The following is an 18457-nucleotide window of genomic DNA, read 5'->3' as shown; positions in this document are numbered from 1 at the left end:
CATTATCTAACAAATGAAGGATGCACAAGTGAGGATGAGGATTGATATCTTTGCATGTTTATATTAACATTTCAGATCTATCATTTCAGATCTATCGTCTAGGGTATCGATGATATAAATATAGAGAACACCAACCAACTTATCACAAGACTTCTTGATGCGTACTTTAGTTGACAGTGAGAGCTATTTGAGTCATACTTCAAATAAGTATCCCAACCGTTCCATTTTGTGCAGGTTGGTTCAAGTCCCCGGATGGTCTAAGTCCTTTTCTAATTTTAAAAAGAACAAAAGTAGACTGGAAAAGGTCGGATGATATAAGAAAAATCACCCCAAGGCTAAAGCATGGAAGGGCGTTGAGCAAGAGAAACTTAAGAACCAAACTGTTAGAGTTCACCCAAAAAAAACTCGACCCAACCCAATTCTATCAGTGAGTTGGGTACTATTTTTGAGATGGGAGGCTAGTTGACAGCCATATAAACAGCAACGAACCCATTTACCTCAAAATCCTTGGGAACCATGAACAAAAAGTACATTTCAGTGATAAAAATGAGATGAACAGAGAACAAAATTAGGATACGACCATCAACAGTTTGACAATTATTTGAGTACAATTGATGTCGACAAGATTGAAAGACATTCACATAACTCTGGAAACGCCAGATCTCAGTTACACTGGACATTGGCAAGGGCCAGTTTTTCAAGGGAATAGACAAGCAAATCTTTCACTCAGTTTCGACATTACAACTATGGCTCCTTCACATTGTTGTCGGCGCTCAAAATAAAGAAAAAAATGAACCCAAAAAGTAGGAAAAACTAAGACTTCTTTAATGCTCTAAAAAACAGATCAAAGTTTTGGCAGCAGCTACCTACACCATCAAAACTGTATCATAACCCGATTTCCATACCCTTTTTTCAACCAACTTCATAGTCCTACTTCCTTGGAGGACACACTCTACCATACCATTACCCTCCAAGGCTTATTTTTACTCAACTCCCAAACTATTCTCTTCAATAACCTAATTCAGATTGTGATGATATGGAGATTTGGCAGACTTTCTCCTACAAGTCGAAACAAAACTTCAATCAGTATGGAACGCAAGGATGACGTATCCATGTGTGCGTAAAAGGTAACTCACCTGACTAGCTTTCAATCTGTTTCTGTCCTGAGATCTCCTTTTTTGAGGCGAGCGTCCAGTGCAATCTTGTAGACGTATAATGAGACCATAGCTCCACTGCATAGAAAGGAATAGTCGAAACCAACAAACCCTTCAAAGTGGATACAACAACAAAGGCTGGCTAGACTAACTAAAAATACTAGTGAACCTAACAGCAGAAGGTCGAGTTCTTTGGAGATGAATAAATATAAAATGAAGAGCTTAACCTCAGGATTCTACACTACATGCTAAGCTCAAAGTAATGAAGAACAAATGGGCCAAACAAACAGATTAACATATTTTCCAGCCAATAGGTTATAATAACAATAGATATTATTTTTTGGCCATCCATTCAGCAGAGGCAATAATAAACATGAAAAAAAATGAAGAGAAGATATAAACCTGATCAAAGTTGTTAGAAGACTGAAAAATGATGGTCTCTGCATCAAGAAAGAGAGAAGAAAGAAACACATAAACAAAGTATCAGAAAAGCGATCCAATTCTGTCGGACAAAAACCGACTTGGTCAAAGTTCTAATTTGTCATGAACATCATTCACCACATAAAGATCATACTAAGTTAGTATTAGAGTTCTCACCTGAAAAACCAAGCGCAACTCTCTCAGAAATAGAATGCTTGCAATCACTGTTACAAAAAAAATCTTGAAACGATTAAAAATTAATCTAGAAAATGAGTAAGAGGAAGACCGGAAAGCTGATCAGATGACTTAAGTCTGATTGACATATCACATGTAACAAGCCCACCACTAGCAAATATTGGACTCAAGGTTTTAAAATGCATATGGTAGGGAGAGGTTACCACAGTCTTATAAAGAGTGCTTCGTTCCCCTCCCTCAAGGTTTTAAAACGCGTCTAGGGAGAGGTTTCCACACCCTTATAAAGAGTGCTTTGTTCCCCTCCCTCAAGGTTTTAAAACGACGCAAGACTAGAAGACAAAACAATTCGATACAATTCATAATCCTCAAATCTACCATCCTCCTTGTCCGACTAAGCTGTACATTTCATAAACAAAGATAAAGTAGATTAAGATGATAGAATACGAAGCACGTGAAGTTCACAAAGCATGATCATGACAAGACAACAGAAAATACCTGACAAGTAGACCATAGTTGGCGCGACAATCATTTATGTTTAATATGTTATGCTATTGAATTAATGGCAGACTGACCTGCCTGCCCCTTCAGAGCAAGAGGACGAGATTCTCCTCTTTTGTATGACCTCAAGCTCATAACGCTCAAGGCCAACAAAGCACCACCAAGTATCATTCCAAATCTAATTGCAGCGAGACTTCCCGTTACCATGAAGGAAAGGAAACCACCCACAGAAAGGACCAGTCCTGTAAACCATTCGAAATAGAACGAGTCAGCAAGTGATTGACGCAAGAACGAGTCATCATAGATAGAATCTTGAGAAGGCAATGTTGCAAAATATACAGATATTACATCCTTTCAAATTATCGTATCAAAGGTTTCTTTCCCTCGAAACTCAAAATTGACTTCGATGGATTGCTCAAGTAGAAGCTGAAATAAATCGCCGTACTAAAGCAAAGCGGACCCTACTTCATTCTAACCTTACATAAAGTATGGTAATACATACCGTATGGTATCCCATAATAGAAGTCCTTAACTTTCGAAATATCCCGTAAGTCATCGTCCGGAGAAGTAAATGTTTCCACAATCTCCTTAACTTCATCAGGGTAATTCTCTGCAACAGTGGCAATATATTCTTTACTTTCTTCACTGAATTCTTGCACTATTGAAGCCAAATCCTCCTTCGCCTTATCGGCTTGAATTTTCAAATGCTTGGAAGTTTCATTCAAAGCAGCTAATGCTTTCACAGAGTATTCCCCGTATGCCTCCTTTGAAATGGCTTTCATCTTCAGAGATTGTTCTTTGAAGGAATCTAAAGCATTTTTCCACAACTCTTGTGCCTTTTCCTGATCAAAATTGAAATCCTTTTCGTTTTTCTCCCCTTCAATCTCTGAATGCTAATAATCCAAATAAGAAACACAGAAAGGAATATCAATCTACATTCAATGCAATGAATGTAATCAACTATACCACCATATAAAGTCAGAAATTGAAGAATTTCGTCTCCATTCCAAAAAACAAAATGAAACAGGTCCATATTTTTCAAACCCTAATGGCTAAAAACCTAGAGTTCCACAAAATTAATCATTATTCAACAAGGTGGGCAATGAATATCTGGATCATTGACCTGTCACATGTCAGAGATCAAATAATTTAAATATTTATGAACTTCTTAAACTTCAATTGCTCGATAGTGTAGTCCATAACACATTGAATGACTAAATCATGGATCTGTTCATTCTCCTAGTCACATTTTCATTTAACAAAAGAAATTCCACATTTCTCAGCCGCTACTAAACTGTCCTAGTGACATTAAATAATTACACAAAGTCAAAATCACAATCACAGAATCCTACATTCCTCAATCCAATCCCAAATATCACTAACAATTCAACGCAATGAGAGAACAGAATTCCGCATACCGACTCCTCATGGGAAGCCGCAAACGCCACAACCCGTCGATTCAACGAACACCGCCGATGGGGGGAGAGAAACCCATTACGCGGAAGAGTGTTAGCGACAAAGGAAACCTTACAACCACCATAACCGATCAAAGGATCGAAGCGCAGAGACGAACAGGGTCGGGAGCGGACAGGGAAAGCAGCAGAGTTCTTGAGCTTCAAAGGGGAAGACTCGGCGGGGCAGGGGGTGGGATTGAGGACCAAAAGCGACTCCATTAGCGGAAACTGAAGCAGAGCAATAGAGAGAAAAGGGAAGGGAGAAGGGTTCAGAGATGAGGTGATATGGCGAGTAATTCGAGGCACACGAGGAGAGGGGTTGTTAGGGTTTTATAGAAATGAGGGGTTAGAGAAGAGAAGGGAAGGGAAGGTGAGATTTTGTGTGGAATGGTGCCACGAACGGTGGAGCAATGAGCAAGTTTTGGTTTTTATTTCTCTTTTGGCCTTTTGGGATTGGTGGGGAGAATCACGTGCTTATCAATCAAATGTTTTTTGGTGTTTGCTTGTGAAAGGCTTCTCCTTGTTGAACCCGATCAAGGGTTCTAATCGAGTTCGACTGACCTTCTTTGACTGGACCCGACTTATTGCAACTAGGGCACCCCGTTGAAGTTAGAAAGGCCCATACGTTCTAAGATGTTATTGATCATCATAGCTCCTGTGGACATACTATCAAGAATAGCCCATGTGTCGTTTATATCATTGGGGTGTTCTGGACATCCATCCATCTATTCGGGTTTTATCGAGGCATGAACCTTGTTGTATCCATGCTAAATCATTTACAAACTTCGTACCATATAGTGGGTGTATATACCAACCTTTGATACATGGGTGGGGGCACAATGTCGGCACACCCATGTCGTCTGACACTATCCTTGAAAAGGAAGTCGCTTGAGACACTCATCTCGCATTGCTCGCTCATGCTGTGACACACGTATCTGCCACATGATAGCTTGCTTAGGCCACATGGGCCAAGGGTGGTGGAGAGTTGACACCATGACTCTCTCTAAGGTACATTGTGAGACATTTTTTTGTGATTTTGACGAATGGTCAACAATCTCGAAGTTTCCACCANTTATTTCTCTTTTGGCCTTTTGGGATTGGTGGGGAGAATCACGTGCTTATCAATCAAATGTTTTTTGGTGTTTGCTTGTGAAAGGCTTCTCCTTCTTGAACCCGATCAAGGGTTCTAATCGAGTTCGACTGACCTTCTTTGACTGGACCCGACTTATTGCAACCAAGGCACCCCGTTGAAGTTAGAAAGGCTCATACGTTCTAAGATGTTATCGATCATCATAGCTCCTGTGGACATACTATCAAGAATAGCCCATGTGTCGTTTATATCATTGGGGTGTTCTGGACATCCATCCATCTATTCGGGTTTTATCGAGGCATGAACCTTGTTGTATCCATGCTAAATCATTTACAAACTTCGTACCATATAGTGGGTGTATATACCAACCTTCGATACATGGGTGGGGGCACAATGTCGGCACACCCATGTCGTCTGACACTATCCTTGAAAAGGAAGTCGCTTGAGACACTCATCTCGCATTGCTCGCTCATGCTGTGACACACGTATCTGCCACATGATAGCTTGCTTAGGCCACATGGGCCAAGGGTGGTGGAGAGTTGACACCATGACTCTCTCTAAGGTACATTGTGAGACATTTTTTTGTGATTTTGACGAATGGTCAACAATCTCGAAGTTTCCACCAGGTATTTAATTGACACCAAATTTGGTGACCATTCATATTTCATATCGATGGACTTAACTCTAGAGTTGCATGTCCAAACTCAAACCACGACGGTATTTAATTGACACCAAATTTGGTGACCATTCATATTTCATATCGATGGACTTAACTCTAGAGTTGCATGTCCAAACTCAAACCACGACTCCAGAGGTTAAGGCTTGAGGTCTTACCCAACCTTATCAAGCTTGTATTTAACTCTTATGTAGCTTGTATTTGACTCTTATGTCAACATTGTTGCCTCATGCGTTACGCACCATCCTCCTCAATCAGATTATGTGACACTGCATCTATACATATGTATAAAAAGACTTTAATGTTAAAATTTGAGTTTTTGAAAACTATGTTGAATATTATATTATATTCTTGCTTATGAAATCAACATCATTAGATTTATAGAGATGTTTTACATCTTTTAATAAAAATTATATTGAAAAATAGAAACTATCCATGTAAAAAACATTTAAAATAAATATTTTTTTAAAAGAAAATTAAAAAATGAAAATCTCTCCCGTAAAATAAATGAAACTTTTTTATGGGGATGTAAATTGAAATAAGAGACAGGGATGAGAAAGGCTTTCTCGATCACGTCGGGNGCACACCCATGTCGTCTGACACTATCCTTGAAAAGGAAGTCGCCCGAGACACTCATCTCGCATTGCTCGCTCATGCTGTGACACACGTATCTGCCACATGATAGCTTACTTAGGCCACATGGCCCAAGGGTGGTGGAGAGCTGACACCATGACTCTCTCTAAGGTACGTTGTGAGACATTTTTGTGTGATTTTGACGAATGGTCAACGATCTCGAAGTTTGCACCAGGTATTTAATTGACACTAAATTTGGCGACCATTCATATTTCATATACTTAACTCTAGAGTTGCATGCCCAAACTCAAACCACTTAAACCACGACTCCAGAGGTTAAGGCTTGGGGTCTTACCCAACCCTTATCAAGCTTGTATTTGATTGGGGTCTTACCCAACCCTTATCAAGCTTGTATTTGACTCTTATGTCAACATTGTTGCCTCATGCATTACGCACCATCCTCCTCAATCACATGCATTACGCACCATCCTCCTCAATCACATTATGACACTGTCTTTCTTACCCAACCCGTATTTGACTCATACCCATATTTGACTCTTATGTCAACATTGTTGCCTCATGCATTAAGCACCATCCTCCTCAATCACATTATGACACTGCATCTATACATATGTATAAAAAGCCTTTAACGTTAAAATTTGAGTTTTTGAAAACTATGTTGAATATATATTATATTCTTGCTTATGAAATCAACATTATTAGATTTATAAAGATGTTTTACATCTTTTAATTTAAAAATAGAAACTATCCATTTAAAAAACATTTAAAACAAATATTTTTTTAAAAGAAAATTAAAAAATGGAAATCTCTGCTGTAAAATAAATGAAACTTTTTATGGGAAATGTAAATTGAAATAAGAGACAGGGATGAGAAAGGCTTTCCCGATCACGTCGGGACCTCTTACTAAAATAGCGTATAGAGTTTAGGGTTTAAGGTTTTGGAGAAGAATGAAGTAGTGTATAAGGAGAAGATGTATAAATTTACATTAAATGACATTCATAGAACTATATCTACACAAAAATAAGCATATATTTCTCCTCTAGCTATGAGGATGAATATATATATATATGTATTTTTTTCTCCTTTTTTTTTCTTCCATCTGCTGTACATTGAGTTGAATCAACCACCAGAAGACCAGAGGAAAAGAAGCAAGAAAATATAATGAATAATAAACAAATTGAATCAATTCAAAACATCAGTATCCTTCGATTCGAGGTCTTCGAAGGGCTGACACTGACGACGATTTTCGCCTTTCCTGTCGATCGAAATCCTCAAAGGAGAGGGTCGAACATAGCCGGGGCGGAGGTGTAGGAATGGAAGTTGTACCTCCAGGTGAAAGGGATGGGTGAACTCCAGAAGGTGGAGAAGGGGAGAAACTTAGTCTGGCTGCTGCTGCAGCTGGTGCTGCTGCTGGTGCTGTAATGATGATTCCATCAAGGCTTGGTGATCTTAGCATCTGTTTTGCAGTGGGTTCTTGCAAGGGGAATCGACTTGATTGCTTTAAGTTTTGGATGATCTTCAGCTGTTCAACTACATGTCTCATTGTGGGTCTTTCTGAGGGATCCTTTTGAAGACATTTTTGAGCTATGTCTGCCACTGTTCTGGCTGCTTTGGTTGGGAAGCGCCCTTTTAGTTGAGGATCCATGATCAACGACAATCGACCATCATCGGTAAGGAACGGTTTGCTCCACTTAACTAAGTTCCTCTCTTCTTTTGGGTAACGAGAATCGAGATTTCTTCGCCCGGTTAGTAATTCTAGAAGAACAATTCCGAAACTCCAAACGTTGCTCTTTGGTGTAAGTAGCCCTCTCTCCAATGTCTCCATTGATAGATATGCTGCTGCCTGAATGTGGAAAGACAGGAAAAACAATCAATCACCTTGCACCAAAAGTGAAAAAATCGAAAGTTTAATGATGTAACAGCCCAAACCCCACCGCTAGCAGATATTGCTCTTTGGGCTTTCCTTTTCGGGCTTCCTCTCAAGGTTTTAAGAACGTGTCTGCTAAGGGAGACATTTCCATACCCTTGTAAAAAATGTTCGTTCTAGTCCCCAACCGTCCCCAACCAACGTGGGATCTCACAATCCACCCCTCCAGAGCCCAACATCATCGCTGGCATATTGCCCGGTGTTTGACCTTGATACCATTTGTAACCACCCAAGCTCACCGCTAGCAGGTATTGTCCCCTTTGGGCTCTCCCTTTCGAGTCTTCCCTCAAGGTTTTTAAAATGTTTTTGTCAAGAAGAGGTTTCCACACCCTTATAAAGAATGTTTCATTCTCCTCCCTAACCGATATGGGATCTCACAATCCACCCCCTTTCGGGGCCATTGTCCTCGTTGGCACCTGTCCGGTGTGTGGCTCTGATACCATTTGTAACAGTTCAAGCTTACCGCTAGCAGATATTGTCCTCTTTGAGCTTTCCCTTTCGGGCTTCCCCTCTAGGTTTTTAAAACATGTCTGATAGGGAGAGGTTTCCACACCCTTATAAAAAATACTTCATTCTCCTTCCCAACCGACGTGAGATCTCACATTTAAGGAAGTGAGGCCAGGATAATATCACGTACCCCACCAAAAATCATGGGGTCAAAAGTCAAAGGAAGAGTTTCAATGCGAATAGAAGCATCAAGAACTCACCACTGAATTGTTAGAAATCTCTGTCTCAGGTGTCGGAATTTGTCCTACACAACCATATCCAGAAAGCTTGGCGCTAAAATCCTTATCAATTTGTATGTTGGCAGTTGAAAATTCATTGTACATTGCCTGCAAATAAAAATTACATTTGAATGTTACTAATTATCCTCATCATTTGAAAAGTTTCAAAACTAAAATCAATTAATAAGAACACAATTCTAGGTAAACGAACTGCTAAACGCTATTGGCTGTCCGTTATAGTAAATATTAAACGACGAGCTGTCTCACCTGAAAAGGTCCCTCTTCGTGCAAGAAAGTGAGACCCTGTGCGGCGCATAATGCAATCTTCATTCTTGTATTCCAGTCAATGGGAGGCCCATCTGATCTCCCATACAATAGACGATCTAAGCTTCCATGAAAGAGTCTCTCGTACACGAGCATTCTCTGCCCCGAAGCCTCGTGGGTATGAAAGCCCAGCAATTTACAGATGTTTGGATGTTGCAAAGATGCTAGAGTATTAACCTCAGAAACAAATTCCTTATAACCCTGCAGTGATAAATAGCAAGTGCATAAGAATTTCCAGTTGCTTCACAAATTCCTTAAAAAAAGGTTCAGTTCCTATACTGAGACTATAAACAGTTTTTTCGTTTTCTTAATAAGAAACCAAGCGTTCATCGATAANTAGCAAGTGCATAAGAATTTCCAGTTGCTTCACAAATTCCTTAAAAAAAGGTTCAGTTCCTATACTGAGACTATAAACAGTTTTTTCGTTTTCTTAATAAGAAACCAAGCGTTCATCGAACGAAAGAACGAGTACAATACTTGCTACAAGAATTAAGCCAGATAAACGGATTCTCATCAAATCTAAGCAACCCCAAAAGCTCCTTCATGCACTATAGACCATTAAAAATCGAAACGTGCACTAGTAACATATCGGACTTCATATCTTACCTGATTGGATGGATTACGGTAAGTAACAGCAGCTTCAAACTTCTTTGGAGTTGAAGCATCATCTCCAAAGGTAGCCCTATATATAAAAGAAGAAGGACTCTCTGACACACAGTATTCAGCAGAAAAATTATGGCAAGCAGCCGATATTTCTTCTAAAGGAAAATTTCTGACCACTTCCACCGGTGGTAGTGGCAAAGGTCCAGAGGCATACAGAGGCCCAGATGACATCACGGATTTAAAGCTTCCAGTATTCTTTAGAGTCCCGCTAACCTGGGGCGACGGAAGAGGCAGCGGTTGAGGACTCGGGGATCTCTGTTCTTTCGATCCGAATCGGCCAGTTGACTCGTCTAGTTCGTCGTACTCAACTGATGAATAAGCGTCCTGTTCTGCTGCATACAGATTTGATGGAGCAGACAATGTATGCACTCTACTTCCAGCAGCTCCATTAGCTGGTTGAACAGGTTTCACTCTGATCTTAAAACTCGGTGGTGCAGACTGCAACGAGCGGGGTTCGGGAAGCATAGTTGGCACGATCTCCCTAGACTTAACATGTTTTCCCTGAACACTCCGTGCACGATTTTTCTTCTTGTTCTTTAGAACTGTGAAACACCCCATCTTTTTTTCAAGATGGTAGTAATACCAACAGGTCTCTTACACTTAATCAACTACAAAAAGAAAAAATAAGAACTAAATCAAAAGAAAGTTCTAATTTAAAACCCCCAAAAAGACACAAAAGATAATCAAATTGTTCATTCAAATTCAACAATTCACCATAAACTGACAAACTTAATTCAAGGATCATAAACTACACCTTCGATCACCCTGTTTGTTCACTAGCAATCCTCCACACACAGAATACAAATCAAAGACGAAATCCTAAGAAATTCATAAACTCCATGAATCATTAAACATAAATTCATCTATCAGCAATGAGAACATCAAAAACAGGTCCAGAAATCGAAACATCTCCTCCAGAAAATTACTAAATGGCGAATCTCAGAGCTGAAAAAATCCATTAATGTTGCCAAATTCAGAATGGCAAGAGAAATCACTTCTGATAGCATCATCGCAAACTTCTAAACCAATTAAAATCCTCCGATAAAGAAAAATCTCTGAGAGTACTAATAAATTTTCCCACACCTTCAATGTCCACAGCGATAAACTCATTACCGATTTCATCCGATTACACAAAATCAAGCAACAACACATCATTAAAATCCATCGCACTCTCATCTTCCAACAAGAGAATAGAATCAGAAAAATGAAGGCAACCCAGAAAGGATTCAACAGTGAGGGAGCTATGAAATCAATTCAAAACAAAAACGGGAACAAATTGAGAGAGAAAATGGAAGGATCATGAACCAATACCTGAAGGAAAGCAAGTGAAGAGTGAAGAGATCGGTGGATTGCGAGATGGGAGGGGGATGGGGAACTGGGGTTTCAGATATTGAGAGGAATTGAGAGCAAAAACAGTGAAGAAAACCGTGAAAGAGAGGAAATGATTAAGAATTAGTTAGCAACAGAAGAGGAAGAAGAGGGCGCAACGAAATGAACAGTGGTCAAACTTCTCACCAAATCAAACAGATTTATTATTGAATTTAACAAAAAGTATCTTTTTTTAATATTGTTCGCCATAAATAGAATATTCCAAGCCATATTACCTTTTTATCCCCCCACTCATTTTATTTTTACAACTCAAATTTAAATATATTTTTTAAATACTTAAATTTTATTTCTAATAACAACAAAAAAATCAAAAAATAATTATCACATAAAATAAATAAATATTTATTTATTTAAATTTATAATATTCAAATTTCCTTTTATTTTTTTATGTACTATTACGTCATAAAAACATTTTTGGGATTTTATTGGATGAATTGATATTAAATTAACAAAATTAATTATTTAATTTAATAAATAAATTTTAATTTGTTAAAATATTTACTTAATCCATTTCTAAAAAATGGTAAAGCAAAGAATAATTTATTATTACGAAAAGTAAAAAATAAATAAATAAATGATTATTAACATAACGTAGGCTTTTTAATTAAAAAATAAAAAAGAACGGGCAAGAAAGAGAATGGGTAAGGGCAGGGGCAGGGGTAAAAGGGTAATTTTGGCAGCGTCTAGATACTGAACGAGGAAACTAAAGATGGGGGGAGGTGGCAAATTAGTCAAAGTTTGAAAATTATAATATTTTTGAATTATTTTTTAAAAAAATTAATTTTCTTTAAAAAAAAAAAAAAAAAAAAAGGATTCCTACATGGTCAAAGATGCCTATGAAGATAGATCTTTGATTCTAAACATAGGCCGTCAGATCAATAGTGATGAAGAATTCAACGGCCACGATTCAATCACATTGAATTCTAACGGGGGACCCACAGATAGGGACGTTTTTGTCTTAATAAAAGAAACCCCGTTTTAACGCCAACAAACATTCACGGCCGGCGAAAATCCCGTGAAATTGTGGAGGTTACCACCGCTGCAGGTCGGCCGTTGGCGGTGGCGCTCGGCCCCACCGGCTGTGTATTTTGGACTTGTATTTTCAACTTTTTTTTAATTATTATTTGTTTTTTTTTAAAGTAAGATTATTTTTTATCACCACGTGTATATATATATATATATATATATATATATATATGCCTTATTGAATATATTGAGTATTTTAATTCACGTTTAAAACATTTGGGTATTTATTCAATTGACTACTATCACTCAAAATACTCCTAATAACTACAAAATAAATAAAATGTAACTATCCTAACACAAGTATTATGGTCTTCAACTCAACGTCACTGTCATCCGTACAGGAATGTGTTGTCTTTACCTGAAGTAAATTAGGGTTTGACTTTATTATTGGGGTCGCGGAATGCAAACACATACATAATGATGGGACCTATAATTTAAAGCAATTCTCTTATACAGCTTTTTAGTTCAGGAAAATTAGATGTGTAGTACTTCTCTACACACGACTCACATATGCGCGCATGGGCCCACTAGGCGGACTAGCACACCTCATTAGCCCGCTGGTCAGGCTAGCTTCTCTGGGTTGTTGTCGAACACTCGAAGGGAATAATGACCGTCGAAGCATTATGGTAAACATGATGGTCATTTCAGTCTTAGTGCACGAGTCTATACTCATCATAAAAGGAAAGTATTTCAATGCACGAGAACGAGGTCCCCATATTTTCCATTGTAATAAATCATGTAAAATAACCCTCATTCTTTCATCATATATTACACTATGTAAATTTCCTCACATAGCGTACATCATGACATCTCATAACATAACATAACATCTCATTTATACCATAACATTATTTGGCATATCATATAACGACACATAATATGACATATCAAAACATATCATACATATGACACATGCAGGGCCACTAGGTACATGTCATCATACATAAAGCAATTCTTCCAATTAAACCGATAGTAGAGTCACTTACTTGGTTAGCCTAGGTCGAAGCTATTACGACCCCTTGATACTACCTTAACGCTAGTCTCTAAAATTTAATTATACCTAAAGGAGTCACCTAATTTTGCATAAAATAATTTAAACTTCGACTCAAAATAATTTAAAGTAGCTAAAAGTAGTCCTACTAACCTTAAACCTTCCGAAGAGTTGAAAAATAGTAGGAAATGGTCCAAGCGTATCAAACCCAAGTCGAATTAGTCGAAATGTCGGCTTGAAGTCGTTAGAAAATATATTCTACAATTGTTTCAAACCGCTCAAGTAGGATGAAAGGAAGCCCAGTAGACCTCTCTTTTATAATTGATCAAACTTCCTACTTTCTCAACCGAACCGGATTAAATTGGCATATCAAATGGGGTCAACGTTAAACGAAACATATTTCCACGCCAAATTATGGTTAGAAGACTCGTCCTTCGGTACCGAACATTTCTTAAAGACTATCTTTGGGTATTGAACACTTCTTAAAGACGAAAGACTCTTCAAGATTTGAATACTTTAAGGCTCTATGATTGAAGTTTCAACCTCGAGAACCAGTACTCCAACTCTCGAGTAAGCAATTAGGTAAAAACTATCGTTTCTCTCCCTTTGATAACTTCATAGATATGAAATTTTGATTAAGGAAACAACGATATACCGAAAAGAAAACCAAAAGAACATGCGATTACGAAAAAGATAAGCAACAAAGAGGGTTCTTGGCGGTATATATTCTTCATTTCCCACTGTTGAAGTGGAGAAATACAAACACAAACAATCACGGTGGGACCTATCTTTGCATAAAAAAATCATAGCATGTTCTTGGGCTCTACATTCCAGTCCGAGCAGAGTTAAATATGTAGTACTTTCTTACACACGGCTCACACACACGCACATGGACCCAGCAGGCGAGCATGTATACATACCCCCTAGACCTAACTCATCGAGTTGGCCCACTCATGCTGCCAAATGCCACAGAGAAAAAGGGCTAGCATAATATCTTAGCAAACATAGATATCGTACTGTACACGTCCGTACTAAAAGATAACGGAAAAAAAGAAATGTTAAAAAAAATTTAATTAAGCATATGAACGTGTTACCACAAAGTAAACAGAGTCAGGTTACATTCTCCATTCCCGATCCCGCCCCAATTTCACACACATATATAGACATATAATGCTTCAACTAGTTCAAAATGTTCATAATCTATTTAAAAAGATTAGAACAAATGGGTCTTTTTTAGTAAGAATAAATGATTGTTTTTTATTTTTATAATTGCATTAAAATGGATGGCCCACTTATCTTCTTGGGTGGTTCGCCACTTTTAAATATTTATTTATTGACGGAGTTTATAATAATCGGTCTGAACTAGTTATGTTATACTCGAGTTATTAAACACGTCCAATTGCCTATCAAACATTTAATAATAATAATAATAAAGACAATAATTAGGTAGCGGTATCGTAATTATAAGTAGGAAATTTAAATCCTATAACCTATAAACTAAATGTTCGGGCTACAAATTTATTGACCAACTTTTTTTTAGCTTCATTTGTTGTTATATGGAGTGATTTGAACGTGTGTTCTTATCTTGAAATATTTGATCAACAAGATAATGTGAGTCTTATTTTTCCTTGGATTAATTTCGGATCGTTTTTGGGTTCTCCGATAGTGAGATCTAAAGGTGTTATTCTTCAATAAAATTGTTGGGTCAAATTGCTGAGGGTTACAATCATTTGGGATGAGATCATATTGATTCCGAGATTTTAGGAGTTTGTATATCCATGAGGGTTTTACGAGAGTCCTTAGATCCAATTCGCTAGAGTTATCATATCTGTAACAGCTCAAACGCTAACAAATATTGTTCTTTTTAAGTTTTTCCTTTCGGGTTTCCCCTCAAAGTTTTTAAAACGAGTATAACAGAGAGAGATTTTCACTCTTATAAAGAATGTTTCGTTTCCTTCTCTAATTGACGTGGGATCTCACAATTCACCCCTTTTGAAGCTCAACGTCCTCTCTCAAATTGATGTGAGATCTCACAATATCACTTCAAAACTTAACTTTTAATATCGAACAAGTTAAGAGGAGCTGAAATGTATCCATAATCAATCTTCCTTTGATTTGATCTAAACATCTCGAGAATCTCGAAAAAAGTCATAAGAGTTTAGTCTCGAAGTGGATTCATACCATTGTAAAGATTCGTTATTCTTAACGGATAATAAGTAAACACTACTAATATATATTTGGATTCCGAGCGTAAAACGACCAAATACAAGGGTTTTGGATCAGATACCAAAACAGAACGAAATCACATTGGTTTTGAAATACATAAAACTTTTCCTTCATTTATTCTCCGATGGTTACGACACGACAACATGGTCTACTAGCATTGCAGCTGGACTTAGATACGTACGACATCCTAACGAATGGTGCTACAGTCGATACGTGGGTCGATCTTATAGGGAAGCTTGACGCCACACTTAGACGGAAGAGCAGCAGCATTAGCAAGCGTTTGAGCATTATAAGAAACCCCCTTGACAAGCGATTCCAAGCATCCACACACGGCCTGTCGGTCAGCCGCTGTGCTTGCCAATTTATTCAGGTCCTGCACGCCGCTGCAACATGTTGCAGACGGCGTCCCTCCACCAGTGACATATGATACACACGCACCCAAGTCGCTGACCACTTGGTTGCATGTCACGGCCGCCTCGCTCACCCTTCCACCCATAATGATGCCACACACAAGCGCCACAACCAAACCCATCTTGACATTGATCATGCCATTACTCGCCATGGTGTTGCTCAAATCTAAGCTCTTTGACGATTTAGTGCAAGAGTTTGAGCTTATGGGTTGGGGATTGTGGGGTTTATATAGAGAGGGAAAGTAATGTTGATGGGATTGGTAGGTTTTAAGGCCATAAATGCATGGCTTTGTTGGTTGGGTGATGCTTTTAATGTCACCCGCCACATCGTGAGAGTTAAATGCTTTGCTTAGCTTTCCACTACAAATAAAGTAAGATTCAGATTATCTCGTTGATTGAATATGTAAGATCCCACGTCGATTGAAGAGGAGAACTAAACAATCTTTATAAAGGTGCAGAAACCTCTCCTAGCAAACACGTTTTAAAAACTTTGAGCGGAAGCTTGAAAAAGATAGCCTAAAATGGACAATATTTGCTAACAGTGAACTTGGGCCGTTACATATAAAAACATTTCTTGAGATTCGAATAACTCCACAACTAAGATTAATCATGTCAAATCCAAGTAACTTAACTTTTGGCTAAAGAAAAACACTGTATTTTTCCAGTCTACTTTACAAAGATAACATACATACTTTATATAACCTCAAACAAAACTCATAACGGTCCGTGAGTTATTTTAAGAGCTGTAACTTTCATAACTACTCTGTATAATTTATGGTCATAATTAGTCACTATGTAAATGTAACGTAAATAAAAAGTCTTAAAATACATTAATGAAATACCATAACTCTAAATTATCATCCGCCCAAAATTTGTAATCATTTAAGAATGAATTGCAACCTAATTTGAACAACATTTTCTTCCGATCTTCCTTAAAGTTTATATTGCATGATTGATGCTTTGGTTCATATCAATGACACTCAAGTAAAAGAAGAAATATATGAATGAACTGAGACTACATTCGAACGAGAGTGTTATTCTAAGGATATAACTGTTACAAAATACTAAAAAAAATAAAAAAAATTAATAATTATTATCTATACCAACAAAATACATCTCTGCTCGGTAACTCAATTATAAGAACTTTAAAACTCAGAATGGATGGAACCAATATTTTTTTTTGTCGGTAACTCAATAAATATGTTAAAAAAAAATTATCGAGATAATTAAATGTCGAATTTAAACTAATTATAATGTATAGAGCTTGAAAAGGAAGTTTTTGGTCCAAATATGATTTGAATGTTACATAATTATTCATCTATTTTGGTGGTTTTAATTAATGGTTTGCCACTATTTAAAATACTTACTGCCCAACCTCCAACCCGTACCATCTCCATTAATGATAATATTTTAAATATATAATTATTAAGAAAGGTTAAAAAATAATTAATTATTATTATCGATAAAAATACATTTTATTCCTAACAAATCATATTAAAACTCGTGTTAATTTATAAAAATAATTTTTTAACAATTTAAAATAATTAGGTAACATGATCTGTATCGAGACAATCATATATGAGGTCGGGAATAATTATAAGATTTGGATGTTACATAATTATTCATCCATTTTCGTGGTTTTAATTAATATTTTGCCAATATTTTATTACTGCCCAACTAACCCGCCATATTTAAGACCTATTTTATTTTATTTTTTAATTTTGTATTTAATAAATTTGTTTCGATATAAAAGTATAAAAAAAAAATTAACTATAAATTTTTAATTTTTAATTATGTGTATGGTACGTTCTAATATGGTTTAAAAATTTAATAATATTTTAGTAACGGTTTGATTGTTATCATTTTTTTACTATAAATTTCATCTTTATTAAAATGATTAAATTATTAATAAAACCTAAATTGTTACTCTTAAATTATTAATTTTACCAGAATCTCGTTGTTGTTACGTTTAAGGGTCAATCTCCGTTTTATTCAAGGAAATTTTTGCAAGCTTCCGTTACTTTTCGAGATGTCTATACCCTATAGAAATTACCTACTTGAAATCTTCTCGTGATTCGTAAGTCTTAACACAATGAAGCTTTTCGAGATGGCTCGGGCCCTCTTCAAGAAAGGCCCAAAGCCAATTCTAATGAACCATGNAGATTAAAGGTGAGATTCTACGTCGGTTTGGGAGGAGAATGAAGCATCCTTTATAAGGGTGCGGAAATCTCTCACTAAGATGCATTTTAAAAACCTTGNATATATATATATATATATATATAATTCATTTTTCTTTTTATATTCGAATATAAAATTAAAGAAATTATTTATTTGGAGTGTAAATAAATGATTTCCGTCCATATCTACGATTAAAAAAAATTAAAATTAAGTAAAAAAATGTTAAATTAACTATATTTTTTTAAACTAGAAAAACGTTAAAATCCCGCTCGGCCCATGAAAACTATATTCTTTTTTGTCTCTTCCTATGAAAATTTTTAACGCTATACTTTTGAACGGGTAAATATTTCATAAATTAATATCTGAAAAGTCGAAGATTTATTCTAAATTTGTGCACGAGATAAATTATGCGTAATAGTAATTTTTTAATAATAAATATAAAATTAATGTAAGTAATTAAAATAATGGTCTTTTGAGTAGATAAGACCTGCAGATAAGGAAAGGCTTAAAGCTAAGA

At 36.7% G+C, this 18457-nt stretch overlaps 3 protein-coding genes across 3 annotated transcripts; all 3 read right to left on the bottom strand.

The window, feature by feature from the left end:
• Positions 1–560: 560 nt before the first annotated feature.
• LOC111781863 (protein FATTY ACID EXPORT 3, chloroplastic-like) lies at positions 561–4136 on the bottom strand. The gene is made up of 7 exons (XM_023662587.1): positions 3686–4136; positions 2770–3160; positions 2342–2509; positions 1752–1798; positions 1557–1594; positions 1137–1232; positions 561–1059 (listed from the first exon to the last, which is right to left on the bottom strand). Exons 1-6 carry the CDS (start codon positions 3938–3940, stop codon positions 1148–1150), a joined length of 984 nt encoding a protein of 327 aa, XP_023518355.1. The 5' UTR covers positions 3941–4136; the 3' UTR covers positions 561–1059; positions 1137–1147.
• Positions 4137–7090: 2954 nt separating this feature from the next.
• Positions 7091–11220, bottom strand: LOC111781129 (probable serine/threonine-protein kinase PBL1). The gene is made up of 5 exons (XM_023661574.1): positions 11032–11220; positions 9664–10328; positions 9001–9258; positions 8716–8841; positions 7091–7924 (listed from the first exon to the last, which is right to left on the bottom strand). Exons 2-5 carry the CDS (start codon positions 10276–10278, stop codon positions 7277–7279), a joined length of 1647 nt encoding a protein of 548 aa, XP_023517342.1. The 5' UTR covers positions 10279–10328; positions 11032–11220; the 3' UTR covers positions 7091–7276.
• Positions 11221–15321: 4101 nt separating this feature from the next.
• On the bottom strand, positions 15322–15954 carry LOC111781761 (non-specific lipid-transfer protein 1-like). Its single transcript, XM_023662452.1, has one exon. It carries the CDS (start codon positions 15912–15914, stop codon positions 15540–15542), a length of 375 nt encoding a protein of 124 aa, XP_023518220.1. The 5' UTR covers positions 15915–15954; the 3' UTR covers positions 15322–15539.
• Positions 15955–18457: the final 2503 nt, after the last annotated feature.

This window comes from Cucurbita pepo, chromosome LG19, assembly GCF_002806865.2.
Source record: "Cucurbita pepo subsp. pepo cultivar mu-cu-16 chromosome LG19, ASM280686v2, whole genome shotgun sequence".
NCBI classification, from domain to species: domain Eukaryota; kingdom Viridiplantae; phylum Streptophyta; class Magnoliopsida; order Cucurbitales; family Cucurbitaceae; genus Cucurbita; species Cucurbita pepo.
The sequence above is the reverse complement of the archived record's forward strand: the minus strand, read 5'-3'. Positions and strand labels throughout refer to the sequence as shown.

Bases quoted from the DNA above. Each gene is read 5' to 3' on its own strand.
- LOC111781129 (XM_023661574.1), bottom strand. From the start codon at position 10,278: ATGGGGTGTTTCACAGTTCTAAAGAACAAGAAGAAAAATCGTGCACGG. The intron at 9,259-9,663 runs GTAAGATATGAA...TTATCACTGCAG, and splicing joins ACCGTAATCCATCCAATCAG to GGTTATAAGGAATTTGTTTC. The intron at 8,842-9,000 runs GTGAGACAGCTC...TTTTATTTGCAG, and splicing joins ACGAAGAGGGACCTTTTCAG to GCAATGTACAATGAATTTTC.
- LOC111781863 (XM_023662587.1), bottom strand. From the start codon at position 3,940: ATGGAGTCGCTTTTGGTCCTCAATCCCACCCCCTGCCCCGCCGAGTCT. The intron at 1,799-2,341 runs GTCAGTCTGCCA...TTTTTGTAACAG, and splicing joins TGCTCTGAAGGGGCAGGCAG to TGATTGCAAGCATTCTATTT. The intron at 1,233-1,556 runs GTTTATATCTTC...CTTTCTATGCAG, and splicing joins CTTCTAACAACTTTGATCAG to TGGAGCTATGGTCTCATTAT.
- LOC111781761 (XM_023662452.1), bottom strand. From the start codon at position 15,914: ATGGCGAGTAATGGCATGATCAATGTCAAGATGGGTTTGGTTGTGGCG.